This window comes from Rhinolophus ferrumequinum, chromosome 4 (assembly GCF_004115265.2).
Source record: "Rhinolophus ferrumequinum isolate MPI-CBG mRhiFer1 chromosome 4, mRhiFer1_v1.p, whole genome shotgun sequence".
Taxonomy (NCBI): Eukaryota; Metazoa; Chordata; class Mammalia; order Chiroptera; family Rhinolophidae; genus Rhinolophus; species Rhinolophus ferrumequinum.
The window spans coordinates 14,976,033-15,003,142 of record NC_046287.1 but is presented as its reverse complement, the minus strand read 5'-3'; the positions used below and the strand labels follow the sequence as shown (position 1 = coordinate 15,003,142).

Here is a 27,110-nt window from a genome sequence, read left to right as displayed (position 1 = left end):
TCTAGCCACATCTCTGACTGACCCCTGAATGACCTGCGTGCAGAACAGACTGAAAGCAGCCCAGCTAAAGATTTGAACAGAGATTTGAACAGAGAATGGAGCTGCTGCACAAGACAAGAGTCTACAGCTCCTGCCCAGAGGAAAAAAGTACCACCTATAACTCATCAGGGAAAAGCAACAGAACCAAAATTTCCATAATTTAACCACTTGTTATATCCAGGATACAATCCAAAATTACCTAACATACAAAGAACCAAAAACTGGAACACATTCTCTAGAAAAAATGAATCAATCGAATCTGATCCCAAGATGAACCAGATATTAAAATTAACAGACAAGAATATTAAAATAAATGACAACTATTTTCAATTAAGAAAAAAAATGTTTGCAATACAGTAAAATGGAGCGGAGAAATTAGAAGTCTCAGCAGAGAGACAGAAACAATTAAAAAATTAAATGGAAATTTTAGAATGGAAAACTATTTCTGAAACAAAATGGAATTAACAGCAGAATGAACCCACAGCAGAAAGATAAAGTGAATTATAAGACAGACATTTCTATATTTTACATGAAGTACAGTACTAACAATAAATGAACTGTGAAAAGTTAAGAATATTATATACTGTAATCCCTAGAAAAAACACTATAAAAATTATGCAAAAGAGAAATGATAGCATATGTCTATACAAAAATGTGTACATGAATGTTCAAACCATCATTATTTATAATAGCAAAAACTACAGGCAACCAAAAAGTCCATCAACTGGTGAATGGATTTTTTTAATTGTGATATATTTATATCACAACAAAAAGGAACAACGTAGCAAAACAAACAATGGCATGGATCAATCTCAAAAACATGAAACCAAGTGAAAGAAGGCAACACACACAAGACCACATACATACATAGACTGTGATTACATTCGGTAAAATTTTAGAAAAAGCAAAGCTATTAGTGACAGAAAGCAGATTAGAGGTTGTGTGGGGTCAGACTGAAGGAGGAGATCAAATGCAAAGGGACTAGGACGTGAGAAATCCATTTACACAATTGGATACAATTATCGAATCCATCAAACTGTACTCTTAAAAGTCATGTATTTAATTGTATATAAATAATACCTTAATAACATAAAAGAGAGAAATAGAAGAGAGGAATCAGAATTTCAGATATTTGATAATTTACTAATACAATTTAGTAAGTGGCAACACTGAGGAAAACAAAAGCCTTCGAATCCCTCCCTAATCCAGTCTTCTTTATACCAGAGCTGCCTCACAGCATTTCTATTATGGAAAACAATAATAAATATATTCAAAGTATAAAAATCTAATCAAGAAGATGCGAGGAACTTAAAATTAAATGCAACCAGAAAAAAATAAATGATCTATATTTTAAATTAATAATATAACCACGTTGAAAAACAAAAACAAACCACCAAAAAAATGTAAGAAATATTAAAAACTAAACAAATCTGGAACTCTACTCCGTAGGTTTCTTCTTCCACAGTGGCATGGACGCACCAACTCTGAAACTACCTTGAGCAAATGAGTAAATGCACTGGGGATGTTGAGAGCCAGGCTAGTCACGTTTGGAGAAGGGAGATACAAACATGGATGGTTGAAGGCTAGAAATAAACCTCTGGTGTTGGACTAGAAATAGAACTTTCAGAATAAACTCATGATTTATATATCAATGTATTCATTCTCATGTGTGGAGGATGGTCCAGAAACAGCACAGGCCTCATGTGATAGTTATATCTTCATTCATCTTCATGAAAGAATCCTTGACATGACTCAATTTTAAAAGGGCTATAAAGCATTGTTTTATAATATCTGGCATAGGAAAATTAGGAACTGTTACAGTTTAATAAAATCTCAACATTTATTCGCACAAAGCTATCACCATTTGCCAATAAAAATATTTTCCTACTTTAAAGTGTACATATGAACAAAGATGATATTTAATCAAGTAATACCAATAAGTAAATACATGCATTTCTATTAAATATTTATGGTAGTTTGGGGACATATTAATTTAAAAGCATACCTACACAAAAACTGGATGTTGACAAAGCTGCATTTAGTGAATTTTTTTTTAACTTCTGTAATTTAGAAAAAGATGAAACCCACATTTTGGCAGTACATTCATCATGCAGGTAATTTTAAATAAGGACTCAAACCTCGTTATTTTATCTGTCAAAAAATCTGATACTTCTGTGTGAACAGATGTAGAAACAATACACCGATGTAGATTACAGTGTGTGTCATGGCACTCCTATGTCAATTAGGTTACAAGAATTTGGACAGAGCCAAATACATTAACAAAGAATTTTTTTTTAAGTCTCCTTAAAAGTAATTCAGTCTCATGAATTCTTTCCTCCTTCTCCCTGCCACTAGGACTCCAAAAAAGTAATCTTCAGTTTTCCTTCTCATTGGCAACAAAATTCAGTCACTTCTATGAATGTAAAACTTGCATGACTGAAAAAAACTCAGAGCTGTGAAATAGGTATGCAAATCGTAGCCAAAGGTATATTCTATGCCCAAACTATAATGTCAGTAATATATTCTATAACTGCAATGTTAAACTGGTATATAGCATCATAAAGTCTGTGATAGTGAAAAGAAAGGTATCATTTGTCAGTTTTATACCTTTCTCTACTGGCAGTTTCCTTATTTGACAAACATGTAACTTCTTACACCCTCTGCCTTAATAAAGGACTATCTCACCTATAACTGAGGTATATTAATACAATTCTAAGGCAGATGATTATTTTACAAAACCCAGTAGATCACCATTTGCCAAAACAACCAGTCTCAGGACCAAGTAAGTTTGGCCACATATCATATTGCTCTTTAAGAAAGTCACAAAACAAGCTAATATAAGATGTTAAATAATGCTCTGAGGAGTCTTGCAGTAAACAACCAGTTTTCTTTCTATTTTTTAAAATACAGAGTTGATTAGACAAGGGAACCTACTTTCCCATTTAACATCCACACAACATACTTTGTATTAGCATGTTAGCATTTGAGGATTTAACACTGTTTAAGTAACCCCAAAAAGTCTCAAATGAGTAATGTGTAATTTTGCTAAATCACAAATTTGAAGCACATCTGCTGAATGGCTGCTTTGTGGGAGTTGAGTCGCAGAAGCGCTTCTCCGACCAACCGGCGTCCGCGTCTCGGGGCAGCTTTTCAGTACTCGACAGCAGCTCTGACGAAGGACTCGGGCCATATCCTTCACCAATATCAAAAGTCTAATCTAGTCCCTATAAAACAGGACAAACATCCTGGAAGCACCACGGCTATTTCCCTGTACTGTAAAATCTCAGTATGAAGTAACAGCATGTATAAATTAGACCATATATATATAAGTAAACTCAGGATGCCTCACAGTAATACTAACAGCAGCTAACACTGCTCACTACGTGCTACATACTGTTCTAAGTGCTTCGTGTATATTATTTTATCCTCACAACAACTTTATGAGGTCGGTACTATTATTACTCATTTTACAGATGAGGCACCTTAGGCACAAAGAGCTTAATGAACTTGCTCATGGACACACGGCTTGCGAATGGCAGGGCTGGCCTGCTAAGCCCGGGAGCCGGGCTCCAGTCTATACCCTTAGTAACCGCACTTACACCCAGAGTGAAAAAATGCTCAGAGTCTGAAATCTGGATTTGGCACTAACTCACTGGGGCTCACTTCTCTGCTTCAGGTCCACATATAAAATAAGAGCCAAAAGAGAAGGTCTTTAATGTCCCATCTGGGTCTGATCATTAAAGACTTCTAAGGTCATAATAATCCTTATGCAGTTGCCAACAACTAGAGGGCTGCCTTTCCAGGCTTGCTGATCCTTTTCTTCTGTTTCTTCAGCCATTTCCTTTGAAAGCACCTCATCATGACACTATCAAACCTGAATTTTAACATTAAGGATAATACTGAGAGAAGCTTTGCTTTTGCAAAATAATCCTTTCCTCACCCTCTTCCTTTTCTTTAACCACCATGTGGATCGACCAGGAATGTTTCTGGCTGTATTTAACAGAAAACTAGACTGGAAGAAATCAATATTGGAAGATGAGACACTGATTAGGAAGCTTTTCCATCAATCCAAACCAGAGATGATGATGGCCTGGATGAACATATAAAGTGACAAGGGGGCGGGAGGGAGCCAAGAGGTAGGGGGAATTCCACACGTGATAACTTTTTTCTCAATCCTACCATATTAACATGTTGGGTTGGATAATTCTTTGTTGTAGGGGGATGCCCTGGACAGTGTAGGACGTTTAGCAGCATTCCTGGGCTCTACACACTAGATTGCAGCAGCACTCCCCTAGCTGTGACAAACAAAAATGTCTCCAGATATCACCAAATATCCTCAGTGGTTGTGGGGGGAAGGTGTTGTGTGTGGAATGTTGGAGAAATTGCCATTGAGAACCACTATCTTAAAAGAACTGAAGCATATGATAATATCAAGCAATGTAACAGCAACAAAAATAATGGCAATTAGAAACTCCAGGAAATACACAAAGCTGGATAAGAAAGAAAATGAAATCAGAGCTTACTTAAATGATTTTTATAAAGAAAATTTACAGTCACAATAGAAACACTATAAATTTAATTATGGCTATAGTGGCAACCAGTAGGAAAAACATGGGAGATTTAGTTATAGCTACATGACAAAATATATCTATCATCTACCTTGACACTGTAAAAATAGATTAATAAGAAGTGAATCAAGTAATGAGCTCTTAAAAATAATAATATAATTTACTAGGGAGGAGAGATAAGTAATAGGACAAGGCTATATATTCATCTATCACGTGAATCAACAAATAATAAAATTAAAACTTATAAAATCAAGGCAGCTTGATAAAAGCCTGTTGTTTTGAAAGAGAAAGCTAACCATCAGGAACATTTAAGAGTTAAAGTAGGATGGGGAGTGGGAGAGAGATGGATAGAGCAGGAACTATTGTTTTTCATCATAAGTCCATCAGTATCATTTGATTTTTTAAAACTATAGCTGTATATTACTTTGAAAGAAATTTAAGTAAGTTTTTTTTTAAATCAAGGAGTATCTTTTACAAGAAGAAATCATTACTTACATAAATGAAAAATAGAACAGTATCATCACCCATCAGTATACTGAAACTTAACTGCAATCTAATTTTATAAGTGCCATAAGAGAGCCATTGATTCAGTTTATTCAACAACTATTTAATAAAAACCTACCACAAATTTTGAACAAGCAAAATGAAGCAAACAAGCATAGGGTCAAAGCTTGCTACAAGTAACGGAGAGACATTCTTGCACTGGGCAGAGTCCTGATTAAACGTTCTATTTTAGGTAGATTAGTCTGAAAAGTGTAAATAAACCAGATGAATGGGACAGAAACAAGACAGAAGTATCAGTTCAGAGGCTACTGCACAAGTTTAAAAGAAAAGTAATAAGAAGATGTGTGTAGACTATGATGGTAATTGTCAGAACAGAGAGGAGGGAATGATGACGGGGTCGGGGTGATGATGAAAAAAAGAGCGAATATTTACTGCGTCTTTAAATACTAGCTCATTTGATATATATTATGTCATTTAATTGTTGTAATAACCCTGTGAAGAAAGCATTATTTTACCCCCATTTTATATACAAGAAAATTCAGATGAATTAATGTGCCCAAAGTTATAGTTAGCAAACAGTGGAATGGTATCTCAGAGAAACAGCAAACTTGGTAAAAACGTGGTTAGAGAAGTTCTGAACACTCTTCTACGGTATTAACCTGACTTAGGAACAATAAAGCTCTCGATTACTGAGCCAGTAATCATACCCCACTTCATACCATAAATGATTCAAGGCAGAAGGAAATGAAGCAGAGAGTTAACTGAAGGCAGAAGGCAAGTAGAAGGTAATTTAAAAATCCTAAACTATAATTCTGACACATACAAGAAAAAAATCACGCAGTACTACAATGTTCCTTTGAAAAAGTATAGGAGATTCTAGTTAAGTAAGGCCACTTATACCTGGGTCACATTTGTTTAAAATGAGTGAAGAAAAAAAGACTTCTTAGGTCTAATTTTGCTGAAATAAAGACATAAATGTTTCATATTACATTTAATAAAATTTAGCTTTTAATTGCAAATATGTGTTCATTGAAAGATCTTCCTGTACTTTTTAATCTCATGAATTTAGCATCTTACCAGTTAGAAAAACTTGGTACCTCTGGCAACCTAAAAATCTTTCTGCTCTTTTCTATTCTGCAATCATTCATAAAAATATCAAACACAACTTGTGCTGGCACCTATTCCTGGAAGACTGCACTTTATATTTTTATCTTTCTCTGACTAAACAAGTGGCCACGCATTCCTAACTACTTGTTACACATGTGAAATGAAGGTTAGCTTATTTTTACAACTAAAAGAAATTAAAATTATTTGCGTTGGAACCCCACATTTCAAAAATTAATATCAAAGTCCAACTGTTACGAAAAAAGTATATTCTGCTGAATAAAACAATTTAAAGGGAAACGTTATTCATGACTACTAATCTAGAATTTAATTAAATAACCCACTACATTCACAATATTATTAACAGTTTTAGTTAATGTCAATGTAACACATTAAATCCATTTATATGTATAATCCCATTTAATTTAGAGAAACAAATACAAATAATTAGCACCCCAGAGAAACAATCTGTCTTTCTAAAGATTTTAAAGTTCTAATTAAAGTCTGAAAAACTGAGATAACCACCTCAGACTAAAAATTACCAAGTGAAAATCTAAAGCATAAAAACACTGTGCTAAATGACAAATGAAAAGTGCAATGAGAGATATCAAGGAAGTACACTCAACCTCATTATGGTGAGCTAGAATATAACAATATTTTCCCATGGGTAAAATAAATGGGTTGGACTACATGACCACATACTTTCTCATTTAGAAGCTCCATGTCATGATTATAGAGATGCATTCAAAAGAGCCTTTCTTTGGCTCAGTGATATTCTAGGGCAATAAGCTAGCTTTCGTTATTTTAAATTAACAGTGGATACAGTCAATATTCTACCTCAAGTGTACAAAACTTGTACTATTTAAGGAAATTGTAGGCTAATTTTAAAAAATCAAATTGTAAGGACAATTTTAAAAATCTAGAGAAGGATGATTCGTTGATTATTAATGTCACATTTTTCTGACTACTAAGAAAGTTCTATAAAATTAGAAATACCAATTTTATAGATCTTGAGAGTATCATGCTAAGCGAAATAAATCAGACAGTTGAGAACCATATGATTTCACTCACATGTGCGATATAAAGCTGAAAGCCACAAATGAACAAGACAAACAAAAACTCATAGACACAGACAAAAGTTTAGTGGTTACCAGAGGGTAAAGGGGGAGGAGGGAAGGTAAAAGAGGGTAAAGGGGGTTAAATATATGGTGACGGAAAGAGTTTACTCTGGGTGGTGAACACACAATGTAATATATACATCATTTATTATAGAATTGTACACTGAAAACCTATGTAATTTTACTAACCAATATCACCCAATAAATTTAAAAAATAAAAGGAAAAAAAACATGGAGTTCCATAAGGCAGCAAGAGACCATCATTCTTAACCAAACCATCAAAACAAACTGGATAAACTACAAATTCATAGGTTTTTTTAAATTCATCAGAGAGCTAAGACCCTAAAGAAATTTATATGAACTAAACTCTAGAAAGTGATGAGTCCTTTATAGAAGAGAAGGGACCCACGGTTGTTCCATCCCTGCTAAAGGAAGAGGAACTAAACATACTTGGGTATGTATGAAGAAGGGGAAATCAGCCAGACTTTAAAGAAACTTTTTAGAGTCACATGCAGTCTGGCTCCATAGATTAGAATTCCAAGGACTTCCAGCCACAAGCAAGTTTGCAACTAGTACTTGCCAACTCTCATACAGGTCTTCGCCAAGTGCTCAGGTGTTACATGCCAAAAGCTGGGATCAAGGGGCAAAGAAAAAAGAGAGTTCATCAGAGGCCCACCGGGCTTTTAGCTGCAGAAGTCTGAATCCAGAGCAGGGAAATCTGAGAAGTGTCCTCTGAACATATTAGGTTTTCATCTACAAATGACCACGGGCAGGCGGGTGAGAAGAAAGAATTTCTCATCTTCCCCAACCTTCCCCACTCATGCATCAAAGCTGGCAACTTAGCTGTGAAGCAAGAACAGATCTCTGGAATATGCCAATGCTCAGATCCCAGGTCCTGTGGAAGAGAAAGTTGTGATCCCATCCTCTAAGGACCTGAATGAATAGTGAACTAATTCAAACTAAAACTGAAAAAAAGCCACAATAAACACAAATCTGATTAACAGCTCTCCCCACCAAACCCCACCACCCCTGATCTAGAAGAAAGGCATGGAAATGAGTATTTTTGTTTCACTCTCTATGGTTCTTTTATACAAAGACTGTAGCATGCAATCAAAAATCACATGGTATACCATATAGCAAAAATATACATAACAATCAAAAGATGAAATAGTCAGTAGAAACAGGGCAGAGATGAGTCAAATGTCGAAATTGGTATGCAGTTGAAACTAGCTATGGTATTAAAAAAAAACTCATGGAAGAATTGGACAGGAAGCAGGAAGAGATGAGGAATTTCAAAGGATATATAAGCTATAAAAAAATATAAATGCTCAGACAGAAAAAGTCATGAACCATATGATTTCACTGATACGTGGTATATAAAACTGAAAACAACTAAAGAACAAGACAAACAAATGAAGAAACAAAAGCTCATAGACACAGACAATAGTTTAGTGGTTACCAGAGGGTAAGGGGGGCGGGGGGTGGGAGATGAGGGTAAATGGGGGCAAATATATGGCGATGGAAAGAGAACTGACTCTGGGGGGTGAACACACAATGGGATTTATAAATGATGTAATACAGAATTGTACACCTGAAATCTATGTAACTTTACTAACAATTGTCACCCCAATAAACTTTAATTTAAAAATACATATGTGTGTGTGTGTGTGTGTGTGTGTATGCTAAAAATGAAAAATACAAGGTCAGAAATAAAGAATTCTATCAATAGGCTTTACAGCAGACATAAAACAAAAGTGGAAAGAATTAGTGAACTTGAAATAGGTAAAATAGAAGTAGCTGAATTAAAAAAAAGAAGAAGATTAACAAAATGGAAAATCCAAGACAGCAAGGTGTAGAAAGAAATGGGAGTGAAAATGAGGCAGAAGAAACATATGAAAAGATAATGCCTGCATAATTTCCAAAATCGATGAAAGATACCAAACTAAACATACAAAAGCCCAACAAACTCAATAGTGAATAAATACAAAGAAACCACAGCAAGGCACATCACAGTTCAATTGCTGGGGAAAAAATAATAAAGATCAAATTTTAATACCAGTGAGACGATAGAGACACATTATATACTAAGAAAAAATATAAGAATTTCTACTAACTTCCCTTCAAAAACAATTCATTCCAGAAAGAAATAACATCTTTGAAATACTGAAAGAGGAAACCATCAACCTATAAATCTATTAAATCTGGATCCAGAGAAAATATCCTACAGAAAGGAAAATGAAATAGATTCCTAGATAAAAGGTGAGAAAATTCACTATTATACAAGAAATGATAAATACAAGAAATGATAAAAGGAGTTATTAGTCTTAAGTAAAACGATAAAAGATGAAACCACAGGAAAGAAATAAAAGCATTTGAAATGGTAAATATGTAGGGAAATATATGCATAGAAAATATTTTTAAACTACCTTCACATTTATATGTAAATTTAAGTCTATATATTGTTTAAAGTGAAATAAAAATATTGTAAAGGACATATATATATTATATATATAATATATATATATATATATAATATATATATATAATATATACAGAGGGTGCCAAAAAGACGTGTATACATTTTAAGAAAGGAAAAAACTGTATTAATATACACCAATAACAAAAGAATACAAGTCACGTTTGACTTCTGCAGTTACAAGAGGTGCTCAAAGTGGTTACCATCAGTGTCCAGACACTTCTGATTATGGTGAAATACTGCTTACGCATTTGACCAAAGTATTAACATCTCTTAAAATGTGCATACATTTTTGTGGCACCCCCAGTGTGTGTGTGCATGTGTGTGCGCATGTGTCTGTGCGTGTGTGTGGTATGTGTGTGTGTGTGTGTGTGTTCCATATACATGGAAAAAAAGTCAGGACAATGGGCAGGCAGGGATAAACAAAATTATACTGTTATAAAACTCTTACATTGCTCATGAAGTATCATTTGAAGGCAGACTGTGATCATTTAAAGACTCATGTTGTAATCTCCAGAAGAAAAAAAAAAGACACTAAGAGATATAACTAAAAGTCAATACAAGAGACAAAACAGTGCACAATCATCCCTCTGTATCCATGGGGAATTGGTTTCAGGCAGCCCCCCTTCCCCAAGAATAATAAAAGAGATTATAATCAAACTTGCCCATTACCCAATGTGGCACATATGAGGTGTGATCAAAAACTATGATGAATATGTAAATTAAAAAAAATTATTACAATAAAAGACACATTGCCATTAATCTCCCTCAAAATACTCCCCCTCGCTTCAAACACACTTATCTCATCATTCTTGCCACTTTCTGAAGCAGTTCTGGAAGTCCTCTTTCATGAGTGTCTTTAATTGTGCTGTCGTGGCTGCCTCTATGTCCAGAATCAATTCAAAATGCTTACTTTTCATGGTCTTTTTGACTTTGGGGAAGAGCCAGACACAGACAAGAACATAAGTGAATCACAAAACACGTTAAGCTTCTAAGAAGTCAGACAAAATAATTTCATTTTTATAATGTCCAATTACAGGAAAAATTAATTCTTGATGACAGATGTCAGAAAAAGATGACCTACAGACAATGGGTCAGTGGAAGGGAAAGAGCATTAGAAAATGTTTTCAGGTAATGGAAATATTTTCTTGGGGTAGGGGGACTGCCTGGAACCAATTCCATTTTCCATCTTGTTTGGATGGTGGTTATGTAAGTGTATATAACTATCCAAGCGAAGTAAACATTTAAGAACTGTACATTTTAATGTATGTTAATTATGCCACAATTTAAAAAGAAAAGTCCAATCACTTTATTTAGTCAATAAACATTTGTTGAGTTCCTACTCCGTTAAGGGCATTGTACTAGTCTTGGGAATTCAAAGATGAAGGAACATGGTCACTGACATCCAATATGTTCAGTTCCAGTGAAGCTTTGTTGACTTAAGAAGAGAGACATAAAGAATTATAGCCCAACAAGCTAGACACAGAATGTTATAGGAGCTCACAGGAAGGATGTCTATTTCCCATTAGAAGAGACTTCCTGTAACAAGTGATGGCTATGTTTTAAAATGATAGGCAAGAAATAACTAACAAATGGAGACAATCATTACAGGCAGAAAGAGCAAAGTGAGAAATGGTACAATGGTAAGGCATAATACACCAAGTACATGACAGACCCACAGCAGGTTGACGTTATAGGGCATAAAGTATGGGGGGGGGGAGGGGCGGGGGGGACAAGGAAGGAGGTGAAAGAGAAATAAAAGGCCATACAAAACAAACCTTTGTAAGGAAGACAGACTCCATCCTTAGGTGACAAGAGATCCAAAGGGTAGATAACCATTTCAGATAACTCATTCTAACAGCCACAGAAAAGATGGACTTGAGAGAGGCAGCAAGACCAATCAGGAGTGGAAATATATTTACAAGGACAAACTGATAGGACTGATTCTTAATTTAAATGTAAGAGAATGGTAAGAGTCAAAAACTGACTCCAATGTGACTGGTGAGATAAGTATAGCACCAACCAAGACAGAGTATAATGAAAAGACTCTGGGAGACTTAGGGAAGAGAAGCACAGCTAGAAGCATGGGAAGTCTGAGGTGCCTCTGTGATACTGAGTTCAAACTGTGCAGCAAGTGTTTCATACACAAGGTTGCATTTTGAAATACAGGCCTGGGCAGATTTAGAAATCATCAGCATATAGAAATGAATCCAAATGAGACTGATCAGTTAGAGTAAGAATACAAAAGTGAAACAAAAACAGAATTTTGGTAGTACCAGTAGGGAAGGTAAGAAAGGGCAGGGAAGGGAGGGATAAAAATACCATTAAAGACAGAAAATGGATCAGCAGAAAGAGAAGAGAACACGAATTCTGCAGCGTTTGGGGAGACAAGGAATAGGAAATTTCAATAAGGTTAACCAATACCTCCTAATGTAGCAAAGAAGTCAAGGAAAGGCCTGAAAAGTACCTCACTGGGAGGTCACTGGTAACTTCAGCAAAACCACTTCTGTAGTGTGGCAGGAGAAAGGCAGAATGCAGCAGACATCAGAGGGGAACCGTAGGTATAGGTGAGGAGGTGGAAAATACAGACTGTTGAAAGAATTCTACATATGAACACAATCACATATGTGTACAACATTAAAACTGCAACTTTCCAACCAAAGAAAAATACCCGAAAAGACACTGACAAAATTTCCTTAAAAAGGAAACTCAGATCTTGGTGGAAAATGTCTTGCTCAATAAATACCTACTTATTAAATGAATGTTTTAAATAGAGCTTCATTCACATACTGGCTTAGAAATAGCACTAAAGTGAGAATGGAATTAGTAGTTGATCATACCAGCTCAATCATCGGAAAGCTGAGAACAAGTATTCCCATCTGACAGTAATCACTGCTTTTTGTCAATATGTTCTCAAATGCATTTAGTGAAAAAAACACAACGTCCCTGCTACTCTTCGGAAATCAAGATCTAAAAACTCTGAGGACTTGCTCATCTGCTTTACAAATCCTTACATTTGGAAACACGTTATTTATTGAAGGGAGTCAGTGAAATGAAGTAGGTCATTTTTGCTATGACCTGGTATCACACCATGTTAAATCTTAAGTCACCATTTATTTTATCAACTTACAAAGCACAATTTTTGAGAGACATCCAACAAACTTATGAACTCAAGCAAAGGACGTCAAGAAACCACCAGCACTAACACTAATAGATAAAATATTATCAACTTATTTTGTTTTTAAATTGGGGGAAGGGGAGAGAGGAGACCGGTCAAAGACACTGAGAGAAAACCAGAGTTCTCCATTTCTTTCATTTCCCTTAAAAACAATACAAAAACAAACAAACAAACGAAACTCATTGATGAAGTTTGTCTCTAAAGAATGTTTTTCTTTAAAGTGTCCCTGCCAGAGTATTAATCTCTTAACTCATTTTTGAAATAAAAGCCAGAATGAGCTTTGTAAGTTCAGCAAATTTGATCCTTTCATGGAAGGAAAGGGGGAGGCCGGGGGAAGGGGTGAATCAAGTCATCCATGCAAAGTTTGGCCATTTGAGAAAAGAAAGCAGTTTTAATTGTATACATCTCACGTTATGATATGTAAAGTTAATCATGACTTTTACAGAACAACCAATGTATTCTTCAAAATTATTATATTCTATAAGTGTGTGGATGAGCTATAAAGGCTGCATTGATCTGTTTAATTTAGCTAAAATTCAGGGCCTAGTTTTCTCAATAATGGCATTTGCCTACTATTGGTTACATCTGTTAAATGGCATGTTTGCTTGTTATCACTGTGTTAGCTAGAGCCCCAGTACATCAAAGTGGTTAGATGAAGTGTAAAAGTTCTGATGAAACAGTAATGCAATTTCTATAAATAGAATAATGTCAAAAGTGGAAATTGTGCACTGGATCACAGGGAATATGAATCTCCACATGGTAGGACTGGTAATTCTATAAGTCTGAGGACACATCCAAAAAGGAAAAATATGAATGAATATGGCAACAGATATTGAAAATTGGATTTTATTAGACCCTTCAAGCCTAGTCCCCTGAACACTGTTAGGAAACTTCATCATCAACCTCTGTCAAATCGAGGCATGAAGTTATTTTGCTCACAAGTTAATTTCTAATCTAAAATAAGTAGCTTGTTACAGGTAAACCGGGTTAATTAAAATAGGATTAAATAACAAAATACATTTGACAGCCAAAGACAAACTTCTAATTTTACTCAGGATTGATATGTTTTAAAAGGTTTTTCAATCTCATACCCTCTCTGCTTCACCCCTTAAGCAGTACTGATTTGATCAAAACTATCTGTGGTCTAAGTTTTCTATAAAATTCAGAAGTTGTCCAGGTGTGATAGAAATTCTCAATTGAAACCAATGAAGGATATCTATCTGCCCTAGGACATAATGGAAAAGTTCTATTAAAATCAGTAGACCATTTCAAAAACACCTGACAATTTTGTATTTGACAGGAAGCGCCATTGCAAGTACTGGCCCATTCCTAACCAATTGTTAGGATTTAGTAACCTGTGAGGCAGCTCCTTCATACCAGTCATTATGAATAAAGATAAGAACAAGAATTGTGTTAGAAAGTTATTTTTGACAAATGTTTGTGTTACTTGTTCCAACCTCAGTGTTTTCTAAGTAAATAATGAACAAACAAATCTATTTTTCACTAATTCCTTAGGGGAGAAATTGGCAAACTTTTCCTGTAAGGGCCCACATAGTAAAAATTGTAGGTTTTTCTAGGATCTCTCTCACAACTAGTAAACTCTGCCCCATAGCACAAAAGCACGGTCTGGCTATGTTCCGATAAAACTTTATTTACAAAAACAAGGAGCAAGCCAGATTTGACCAAGGACCACAGTTTGCCAACCCCTTACTTAAGGTAAAGCTATATAATCTTTCTTTCTTCTAAATCTGGACTCAAAAGATAACTCTCTCAAAAATGTGTTTAATCGTAAAAACATTTATATTGTCCCATAAATTTACATATTACATAACTGGCTTCAAACATTTAATTTTTGAAGAGGACATTCATTACTCAAGTGAAATCCTTATTTACAACAATAAAAGGCAAATACTTAATAACAATGCAACGTTTCAACAAGAATGTGAAATTACCTGCCTTCTGCATCTGAGACTTACTAAATTGGCATCCACAATAAGGCTCTGACACTTTGCTCTCTCAAATGTCTTTCTATTCTTCCTAGTCAGTGAAATAATTAATATTATATGAAATATTTTATCTGTACCATTTTATCTTGAACTTGAAATACTAATAAGATTACCAAATGGTAAGATACACTTTATTAAGATTCAAAATCCATATGACATAAAAATGTTTTCTTTATCAAAGTAACCCTTTTAGAGACTACATAAGGTATTCTAAAAAAGAGTGAAGATATCAACTTTTTCCAAAAGTGACACATCAGAAATCCATATATTTGCAAATCACATGAAGCACTGTACGTATGTACTGGGTGCTCAGCATATGACAAGCAGTGTTCTAAGCATTTTGTGTGTATTAACCCATTAACCCTCGTAATTATAATATGGGCTAGGCATTACAATTGGTACCATTTAACAGATGAACAAACAGAGGCAGCAAGCAGTTGATTAACAGGCTCAAGGATACAGCTGAACAGTGACAGAACCAGGAGTGACCCTGGCTGAGAGTCGGACTTCAGAGCCCATGCCCTTAACGACCGACCAACCATACTGCTTCTCAAGAAGTAGGTACAAATCTAACTGAAGATCAAGAGTGCATAGTGATATCTTCGTAACTGTTTTCTTTTTCTCAGTTATCCTTCAGGAGAATCCAGTTTGGGGATATAATTCTAATTAATCAGTTCTAATTAATAACTCTAACATAAAATTTCAACTATTCAAAAATCACATAATGTATTAATATCCGTTTCAAACACGAATGGATTCAAGCTTGCAAGTCTGTTGTTTGGCAGCACTCTAACAGACTTCCCGCTGACCTAGAAGTTTATACACACTGGATACTTGGGGGAACTGGTGCTATAGGGCAGTACCAGGCAGATCAGAAGAGCCACACGCATGCTGAATGTAACAAAGTACTCAGTCAAATACGAGCGTGTTTTTCCACTTTGAAAGTACATGTCTGAAATATACAGAAATCTATAATTATACATTTTTAAAATATACTTTTGCTGAAAGCATTAAAGCATTACCAAAAACTATAAACAATTCAATTTACACATTCAAATTATTGTGATAAGGTAAAACATTTTATAGGACCACCAACAGTCCAATTCAATTTTATTTTCCAGGAAAACATGTTAAGGCAGGAATGTAAAAACCATGTTAGCCAATCCGATAATGGCACAAGTAAGTCTCGTATCACCAGTCGTATACTGAGTTCATATTAGTTCATAAAAAAATATGTTACAAAATACGTAAAACAGTTATCTCATAACAAACATGACCATCCTTTGATATGCTGTACTTGGTATCACCAATATGTTTAAACCAAGATTTGCAATCCTCTTTTATAAGTAAATATAATAAATTCAAACATACTACTACTTACAATGGAATAACATATAATTAGGGAAAGAGGGCTTTGGAAGCTGAAGAGTTCTTTAGAGATATAAGATTATCACTGAAAATAATATAATTTTTAAAAAGTAGAATAATATTAACAAGTACATTATACCAAAAAGCATAAAAAAACTTTAAATAAAAAGTAGTGCCTCATTGATTCGTACCAATTCATGCACCTTTACCATAATTTGAACAGTATCACTGAGTGAAAATTTTGTTTTTAATATATGTATATAAAATACTTTCATTATTTATCAGTTTTGAATTATCAAAGAAACACGTAATTAATATATGCTTATAAAGATTTCTGATGGATGTGTAACTAATTAAATGAACAAGGAAAAAACAGTAAAAACAAAGCAAATAACCACAACCAGAAAAAGCAGTTAAAAAATTTATCAGCATGAATAAAATAAGAAATAAGTATATCCTGATCCTGTAAAACTTCAAAACGTAGCAACCAAAGAAGATTATGTTGGGTCCTGGGTGCTAACCTTACCCATCCCTCTTCAAGAATCCAACTGAAGAAAGAAGACAAATGAACACAATCCTGGAGAAACAGCAGTGTAACTGAGCAGGCAGCCTGGACAGAAGTTCACGGCAAAGCCCTAGGAGTAGAAGCCCCTGCATACCATCGTAGGCTCTCAGCTCAGGCAAAAAGGGACCCTAATATCTGCCATTCTGAGCATGGTGAACTGAGGAAGGACACTGAGAAGGAGCCTATTTCACATGCTTTGTGTCCTAACTAGTAACATATGCATAGTCTTTTTTTGGCGTTCATAAGTGAAAGTTAACAACAACAAAAAAAAAGCAACCTGTGTTTGGCAGGGTCCTTAGGTAAAACCCCAGTGGACTGGACCCCAACGCCAGCTTACTACACTGCAAAGCACCTACATCCCTACTTTTCTGTGGGAAATAACAGGCTATTTCCTACGTTTCTGTAGATACTACATTTTTTCATAAAACTGCTTTTCAATTTCACAACTTTCATTTCAGAAATGTTTCTCCTCTACAAAAAATTTGAACAAGTTTCATGTTCCTTGAAAATACAAAAACAATATAATGAGAGACACTGACACTGATTAAGATGACACTAACATTTATTCCACAATCATTTAAGTGTCTGTCTGCCTCACACCCTGCTAAATGCTAGGAATACTACAAAAACTTGAAAAGACTTCATCTTTGCATTGTAAGAGCTTACAGAATAATAATCAAACGGTTTTAACTAATTAGAAAACCACATATTCATTCATTTCTCTGGATGCAAAATTAGAATGTATTTACGCCAGAAGGAAGAATTATTTCATTAACTTTATCATGATTACCTATCAACTTTTTGGACACTTAAACTTAGGTACATCCCTGTTTCTCTCTTAAAAAGAAACTTAGACTGAATCAATTCCAAAATCCATTATAAAATGTCAGCTTTGTTTAGCAAGTTTTTACATCAATACTTATATTTAATGGTTCATATGAGGTATTTTACAACATCTGCCTTTATTAATTTTCATATTTTTCAAGGTACTTCTTAGGAATTCAGTAAAATAAAAAATATTTTTCTTTACATCTTTACTTAATATCCACAAAAAAGTGTCCTCTGAAAAGCTGCTACTGCATTTTATATTTAGAGGGGTTTGGGGGTATTTGAGGAAAATTAAAAGAATGGACCTACAAATATCTAAATTTATAAAGATTGTTTTAAAAACTGCTCTGAATCTCTAATATCAGCAAGTCAACAAATTAATACTGACCTAATCAAATAATATTGTCACAGAACTCTTAAAAATATGTCCATTTTCTCTTCTAGAAAAATCGACGTTTTTCACAATGCATTCCAATGTTTATTCTCTTCTCTGGCAGCTCCTTAAAGGCTAATTCTCTATTTAAAATGCGGAAATTTCTCAGTGCTTGCACAGCAGCCACCTCTTACTCAAAGCTTGGTCTTTAGATCACAGATCAGTGCTGTCTAACGGAAACATAATGCAAACCACATATGTAATTTAAAATTTTCTAGTAGCCACATTTTAAAAAGTAAAGAGAAACAGGTCAAATTAATTTAATGATATATTTTAATACAATATATTTAAAACATTATTCCAATATATAAACAATATAAAAATTAACAAGATACTTACATTCCCTTTTTGGACTACTGTGTTTCCCCGAAAATAAGACCGGGTCTTATACCGTATTTCCCAAAATAAGACTGGGTCTTATGTTAATTTTTGCTCCAAAAGGCACATTAGGGTGTATTTTCAGGGGATGTCTTATTTTTTTCATGTACAACAATCTACATTTATTCATGTCATCTAATAAAGTCATGTCATCTTCTTCTGGAACATCATCATAACATACTAAATGCTTCCATCTGGCTGACGGTCTTAATAGGGGCTTATTTTCAGGGTAAGTCTTATTTTCGGGGAAACACAGTGAGTCTCCCAAGCTCAGTGTGTAGCTTACATTTACGGCACATCTGAATCTGGACTAGACACATTTCAAGGGTTCAGCAGCCACACGTGGCTAATGTCTACCAAACTGGACAGCACATCCATGCACTGCTTCGATCACATTTCCCCAAATGACTCCGACTTTGTATCTCTAATCCAGTCTTCTCTTCTGAGTGCAAGACTAGTGTTTCCTAACGCCTAACTGGAATCTTGTTTCAGATGATTCAAGGGCAACTCATACTCAAATAGTGTCCAACTTGGGTTCATGACCCACTCCTCAAAAATGTGGCCCCCTCCTGAGTCCCACTCAGGTATGCAACCCCCGCACTCTTCCTTCTCCCTCACTCCCATATCCAATCCATCAAAAAGTTCAGTCCATTTTACCTCCTAAATATTTCAACTCAACCGACTGCTCTCCATCGGAACCATCACTACCACGCCATGCATCTAGTCCTGCTCAGCTCCGATCCACTTTCTTCAATGCAAGGTCACCTTAAAACTTAAGTATGATGTCATCCCTACGTCAACACTCTCATCCCAATAAAACTTTTCAACATGTGTATCGCCTCCATAATGAAAACAAAGTTGCCATAGTCTTCAAGGCTGAAGCCACACGAGTTAGCCCCCGGGTATCTCCCAGCCCCATCTTACTACACCGCCTTTCTGTCTTGCCCTCCTGCCAGCCTGGCCTTCAGATCTTTGCACCCACCATGCTCCTACTGTCGTGACCTCTGCATATGCTCCTTTCCTCTTACTTAGGTTATGTAATTCCCACTCATTCTCCAGATCTCAGGGAAACATTTTCTGACCACCGTGAAGACACCAAGTCCCCCTTTTTATAAGCTCTTAGAGAACCATGTCCCTTCTCCTCCCTATTTTACAGATGCAATATGTTTAGATATGTAATTAGTGGCTTTCTTCCCATAAGATTACATCTGATTGTACTAAAGAAAGTGCCTGCCACACCAGATGTTTAGTAATTATTTGCTGAATGAGTGCATCAATGAATCCACCTTGTCTTTTCCCTAGACGAAGACCAGACACCATATTATGAGATGGCGTATACACATACTCTGCTTATACATCATCACTACTGGAAAGCCTTCCAGACTTCCTAAGTCTGAGTTAACTGCTTTCAACAACACCCTGCAAGTAAAACACCAACGTATACCATGTTCAGATGCTGCCTGTCTTGTACGTCATCCCAACAACAAACACAATGCCTTGTGTAGAAGAGGCATATATACTTACGACATGTATTTCAACACAGACATTACTGTATAGGGTTACATGTTTCTCTGCATTCTGACTGACTATTGTTATAAAAACTATCATACCTTCAGTAGCACTACACTAAAGTTAGTACTTGGCACAACAAGAAGTCTTGCTGGGTAGCCATGGAGTTATCCAACCAGATGAGGGATGAGGGTAGCAACTTGTCTCTACTTTAATGGCTATAAAACTAATGTGTGAGAAGAGCTGGCATGTGCACAGAGACTCACACCCACCGGTGGGTGTTGCGGACATTACAGCGTGACGTGTAAACTCAGCCAGCTCTGTAGTATGATGAGTTCTTCCCTTGATCTCTGCTTTACCAATGTGCTCCTTTTCTGCTGTCAGCATCTTTCATTTGACACCCTTAATACTTTCCATTATCACCACACATTTCTCGACCCTTCTTCTCTGCTTTTCTTTGTTAATCTACGACTTCACAAATGTGTCCCAATTTTTACATGAAAATTTGCGTATTTGTTGCATAAGGCAAGTGTGCTTCTTCTAAAAATTATCTCAAGTAAAGTGTTCTTCAGCTACTTCCAAATTCTACACCTTTCAAAATGTCAGACTTTCTAGATAGATGGGACTTAACTGTAACATAAGTCAAAATGCCAATATTCTATTGTCAAAAGGAGAAAACATAGGCCAGAAAAGGTAATATAGTTACATTTTTATGATTCTTGAAGTGTTACTATGCAATTTTTACTTGATTTAGCAAATGCTGCCGTGAGAAGAGAAAATTATTTTCAACTTGCTGAGGTAGCAAGTTTCTTTTTATACCTCCTTTATGCTTGAGGCAGTCAAGTCTACAGGCAGTTGAAACTAGATTTATAGGTTATTCACCAAAAAAAAAAAAAAAATCACTGCAAATGGCACCTTAAAATCTGAAAACTTGCACAGTTTAACAGAATAGCCAGTCATTTTTTAGCAGTTTACAGTATCAATAGAAGCAGCCAGGCAATACGTAACGTATTTTGAGACAGAGGGTCAAGAAGGCTTATTATCTTTGAACATTATAATTTCACAAACAATATAAACCAAAGAGATAGTTACAAATGCTCCTTAAACAGGAAATATTTCAAAACAGCAGTATGTCTCCAACAAGCTCCCCTTAAACCAAGTACAAAGCAATTGGTTTCTTCTACTGTTCTTCAGCATGAGTTATTACTCTGTTTCATCTAAAAAGTGTTTTAATGGTTCTGATCCTTTCCAAAAGAGCGTCCCAAGGGTACATTTATATCAAAGTGGTAATGATAAAATATTTAACAATTCTAGAAAATTAGAAACTCCTGTACTTAATATACAACCTTATAAAGAACTATCAATATTCTTTAAGAATATGACTCTGCCTGAGAGCTATACGGGAATAATAAGAGGAAGCAATTTGATATTGTTTGCATAAACTCTTACAGTATGACTATTACCAATAGGGTGTTCTTGAAAGTATAGCAATGATGCTGCAAAAGATGATCTACTAATGATGCTGCAAAAGTTGTTTCTTATATGAAGATTGAGCTGGTTTATTAGCAGTCTCCTGGGAATAGGTGTGTCTCTCAGAAAACTGAAACCAAACAAACCAAGAAAGGCACAGGGATGCAATGCAGAGCAGGAATTTGACTGTTTTGGTCTTGATCATTAATGAGTTTGGGAGGAAGCTGCTAGGTGATTGGGATGTGAAAAGTAGCTCCCCATCAGTGCACAGATCAAAAGCCAGGGATTAGAAATTCCAGCAAAAAGTCTTGAAGTTGTTCCACCTCTTTGGAGTAGCTATCTCAAGGCAACATGAAGAACAACAGGGCAGGCCCCAAAAGAACAATAATCACTTTATAACCCATATTGACAGTGTGCCTTTATTTTCTCGACTTATCCCATGGTTGTTCTCCTCTAGTACTATAATTTGCTAAAGACTTATAAGCTGCAACCTTTCTTGTTGTTCAAAGGTAAAACACAGGGAATGAAGTATGGTAGACACTTGGGCCCGAGGGTATCAGTAGAATGCTAGCCTAGTCACTAAAGAGAGACCACCCCAAACAGGTGAAATTCAAAGGGGACAAAAAGGAGACCTTCGTGTTCATCCTCTTTCCCCTCCAACCCTGCCTTCTCCACCAAAAAAAACCCAAAAAACAAAAACCCCTGAACACAATGTGGTTAAACCTTGGATGTGGAAAACCTGGGGTTTCTATAAAAACATGATCTTTCAGAATAATATGGAAACATACTATTTCTAAGGCTATGTTATGGTGTCTTCAACTCAAAACTGTTACATAAGGCAAAGATATACGGTATAGTGACTTACTTTTACAGATGTTTTTCAGACTTCAAAAAAATATATGAAATTAATCAGATTTTCAGATAAGCTTAATTAGCAATCAGGTGAGCCACTACAAGGTAAAGGTTTCCCTGATTTCAATACCATCACTCCACAGAATAAGCATCTTATCTTTCCCAAATACAAAAGCAGATTTACATATCACAAATGCTTTAATCCAATTTTCAATTTAAAAATGTGTTATTTTTGATCAACAGTTTAAATTAGAAGTGCTCACCAGAGCTTGGAGGAAATGAGTACCGAATCTTTATTCCAGACATTTGGGCTCTAGTCTTGGTTCTGCCATTAACGTGGTAACTGAGCAAATTGTGGATACTGCCTGTACTTCAGTTTCCTTATCTGCACACTGAGGGAGTCAAGCTACACAATCATTATGTCTATGGAAAATATCTTTTGAAAAACACAAACACAGCTGATCATGTTCCCTTAATATCTTTTGTTCAAAAGAAACAACAGACCCCAAATGGAGTCACTGTGGCAAGCCCACCAAGACTTAATACCTAAACTAAATGTAGGTTCAGCCTCTCCTTCCTCGGAGCGCCTTTTGATTTACTAGATGGGATGCTGCCCGATTCATGAATTGTTCAATAAAACCAACTAGATCTTTAAATTTACTCGGTTGGATTTTTGTCCTTTAACAGTTTCTATTTTTCAAAAGTTTCAAAGGTTGATATTTCTAAAAAACAAAATTCAAAAGATTCAAAAGGTTAGTAGAAATATACAATTCTCCCTTCAGGGAAATCTCAAAACAGAAAAAACAAAAAAGGCAGAGAGTGAAGTAAATCTGTTATCTAGATAAACCTACAGTCAAATCTCCTCTCATTGAAGTTATTCCATGCATATGATTAAGCTCTACAAAGAATCAATGTATCATTTCGTGCATTATTTAAACATAACCACTATACTATAGAAGTCCCAGAAACTTTTAAGTTCAAATCAGCAAAATCTAATACTTTCTGTGCAACTGGCCACTAAGGGGGGGTGGGAAATATATATATTTATATATACGTATACACACACACACACACACACACACACACACACACACAGCCTGACAAGGTGGTTACTGTTGGTGTTGTATTTTTTTTTTTTAAATATTGAACTTTGTGAGGGTTCTAATGAAGATTAAAGACTAAAAACAAAAATTTTACACAAATGTAAGAGGAATAATAGATTGGTCTACATAGATCATCTGTATCCCTGAAGATCACATTTTTTTCAGAAACAAAAGGTTTTCACACTAAATACTTCCTAACTCTCTATTTTAGGTGAAGCTGACAGAACAGATTTAATAATAGCTTAGGTGTTTTAGCATCTGTTTCTTTTTAGGTCCTACAAGTCATTAAATGAATAGACTGAGTACTAAGAAAAACGGTTTTGTCAGTGACAATAACAGAGAATTCAGAGAGTTAGAGGAAACTCAGGATGTCAGAACTGGAATGAGTTGGTCAAAGGTGCTCTAAGGTCAGAAATTCGTCCAGTGCTCTTCTCTGCCTAAACCTTTGAGAGTCTGCATTTTAACACAGTAAGTCTCTCCACTTAAATATCAGATCTACAACACAGGCCACCTGAAAGCCTAGGAGAGCCTCTTGTCTTTGGCACAAGTCTCGTCTGTTCAAGGCCCATCAGGAATGATATGACACTCCAACTACAAAAGCAACAGTGGTGAAAGGCAGAATCAAGTAAACAGATCATTTGTAACACAAAGTGACTGCATGTTACAATATAACAGTGCTGGAGATTTATAACAAAATAACAAAGAAGGGAGGAACTCTACCTAAGTTTGGTTAGAGACCTGGCTAGGGAATTCTGATTGGCAGGGGTATTCCAAGGTCAACTGTATCAGATTTTATGGAGAACCTACAAATGTAGTGTGCTCTCTGGCACTACATACACACAGAAAAACACACAGAAAAATAAGATACGGTTCCCCACCCTTAAGAAGGTTAGAGTCCAAAGAATCATTTAGTATGTGTTTGGAAGCAAAATAATGAGACTAGCATTTCTACAGGAGGTGGTGTCAGGTTGGAAAGCAGTAAAAGACTGAGTTTGTAAATGAAACCATAAAACTAGTTTGAAGAACTAAGACTCAAATCTAACGAAGAATGGGGAACGATTCAAACCGAAGAGTTATCCAAGATCATTCAAGACAACCTTGTGAGGTAAAGAAACTGAAGCTAGCGATTCCCCGTAAAAGAACAAACATAAAACTGAATAAGGTGAATTTTAAACTCACCTTATTATGTTAATGGTGTTCTACTCAAAAACTGTAGAAACAATAACACCTAACAATTAAAAGCACTAGACTTGGAACCTGCCCTCCTGCCATCAGCATTCACCTCCACCACTTTCTAGCGATGTCATTTTTGTAAAGTTATTTAACAGTTCTGTGCCTGTCTCCACCTGTAAAATGGGGTGCCCACGAAGCCAGGAGCAGCTTCTTCAAACCACGGGCGTTATTACACCACTCTAATCAAAAACTTTATTCACAATATCAAATCCTCATCTTTTAGGTAGGTACATGTAGCCTCCATAATCTGGCCCACACCTTCCTGGTCTTAATCCTCCTGGACACCCTCCCACTTCCACTAAGCATATGGTTCTAGGGCCAGTTCTGCAAACCATAAGCACTTCCCGACTTCTGTGCCCCATCTCCAGCGGCTCAGTGTCTAGAAAGCCTTCTCCTAGGAAAATAATTCCTTCCCCTCCAATTCCATAGCATATCTGCCTGCTCCCTGGTACAGTTTACCACTACTGGAATTTTCCCGTGTTTGTGTTTGTTCTTTTAATGCCTCCCTCCCTTCTCTCCTCTTTTCACCAAGATAGTAGTGAACTTCTGGAGGAGGGGCAAATCTCTCTCATCTTCCTTCCCAACCCCTCACCTCAGACTTTGCCTGTGAAAGCCTGCAAAAGCATTACTGAATTACACTAGATGTTTGCAACTGTAATGGCCGCAGTTCCAGAAACTGCTTAATTTCACACCATTTTTTATTGCTTTCAGATCCTAAAAATCTTGACATGGAACGTCTTTAAAAACCAGAACACCGCCATGCCTTCGAGAAAAGTTCCATGGAGCACCCCCACGAGTTGACAATGAGGTCATTCTTAGCTTCAGAAGTTGTGTGTGGGGGCCATAGAGCTCAGCTCCACACCCGTCGGGACCGCACTTTGAAAGAAGGAGAAACAGACACCCGAGCAGCGGCTGGGCTCCCGTCGGCCCTGAACTTCCTGCGGGCCCGCGGGCTCTGGCCGCGCTCCTCCTTCTCCGCAGCACTTGGTTCTCCAGCCTTCGCCTCCCCTCGTCCCGTAGCAGCAACACACCCCACCACCACCCCCAACTCGAAGCGGCGCGGACGGCGCTGCAGGTCCTCCCGGGCTGACCGGCTCGGGCTCGGGCCGCCGGCCGCCCCGCCTGCCCTGCCCGCGCGCCGCGGCCTCTCCCCGGCCCGCCGCTCGCCACCCGGGGCCCAGGCCGCGCCGCAGCCCCGAGGGGAGCTGGGGGACTCGCAGGGCTTCGCGTGGCGCCGGGGGCGGAGCCGGCCCGGAGGGCTCCAGGAGAGGCCGGGGGCGGGCGGCGGCCTCCGCCTACCCCGACACGCACCCCACCGCCCCCAACCCCAACCCTCCTTGGGGCCCCGGTCCGCGCCCGCGGCCGCGGCCGGCGGGACTCACCACTTACCAACCCGCCTGGGACAACACAGCGCCGGGGATCTCGGCCATGGTAGCTGCTTAGGCCGGGGGTGGTGGGGGGCTAGGATGGGGTGGGGGGGCGGCCTCCTACTTGAAACCAAAAAAAAAAAAAAGAAAAGAAAGAAAGAAAGAAAAAGAAAGAAAAGAAAAGAAAAAAAAAAAAACTCCTCTGGTCGTCTCTGCAACTGGGCATGCTCAGTGCGGCCGGCGCTTCCGCGCGCGGGTTCCGCTCGCCGCGTTTTCCGAGCGGCCGCAGGGGCAGGCCCGGAGTGGGGCTGGGTGGCTGCGGCGCGCCGGAGGCGGTGATCAGCCAAAGACCGGCTGGGGCCTGGAGGTTGGGGGCCGGTTGGTGAGCAAGGACCGGGGGACTTGGCCTCTCCACCGATAGCTGGTTGTTGTTTCCTTGTGGGTCACTTTTCTGCGTTGCACACCTTGGAAACTATTAGTTGGGGAGGTTCTTTGTAGAGCAGAAAGTCCGTCCGCGTCTCCAGCGCCGACGGACGGGCAGCTCAGAGAGGGCAGGCTAATGCTCGACTTGACACGGACAGGTCGCTGGCGAGGGAGCGCTGCCAGTACGAGGCTTCTGAGGCCATGTTTTATGCAGTAAAACTCAAAGGAAAGCCCCCTCTGCCGAGGAAAAAAGTTTACTTTCTTTTAAAGACTCGCTCCATTCACCACACTTTTCTGTTTACCCGGACGCGAAGAAAGAATGCGTTCTAATTTTTTCGAGTCCCCACGGGGCAAATCGTACTGTCCAGGTCGGACACCACAATGAAAGTTAAGTGGTCAACCCAAGAACACCCGCCCTTAAGAGACGTGGGGAAATCGGGCCGTTGTGTCAGTGCTTATTTTCCTTGTCGCTCTCCCACTGGGCCTGTCCCTGTCCCAGCGCAGCCCTGTGACGTTAGCACGGGCACACCCAGCCCTGGCTCCCACAGTCCCCTCGCCTGTGCCCTTCTTAGGTTCTCAGGACTGAAG

General features: G+C 37.4%; 1 protein-coding gene across 1 annotated transcript in view; it reads right to left on the bottom strand.

Moving 5' to 3' along the window:
• The window catches only part of TDRD3 (tudor domain containing 3), a 134,739-nt gene extending 108,509 nt beyond the window's left edge, over positions 1–26,230 (bottom strand). Inside the window, 1 exon segment of the mRNA XM_033104517.1 lies at positions 26,122–26,230. Coding sequence (XP_032960408.1) covers positions 26,122–26,162 — 41 coding nt within the window. The 5' untranslated portion in view covers positions 26,163–26,230.
• Positions 26,231–27,110: the final 880 nt, after the last annotated feature.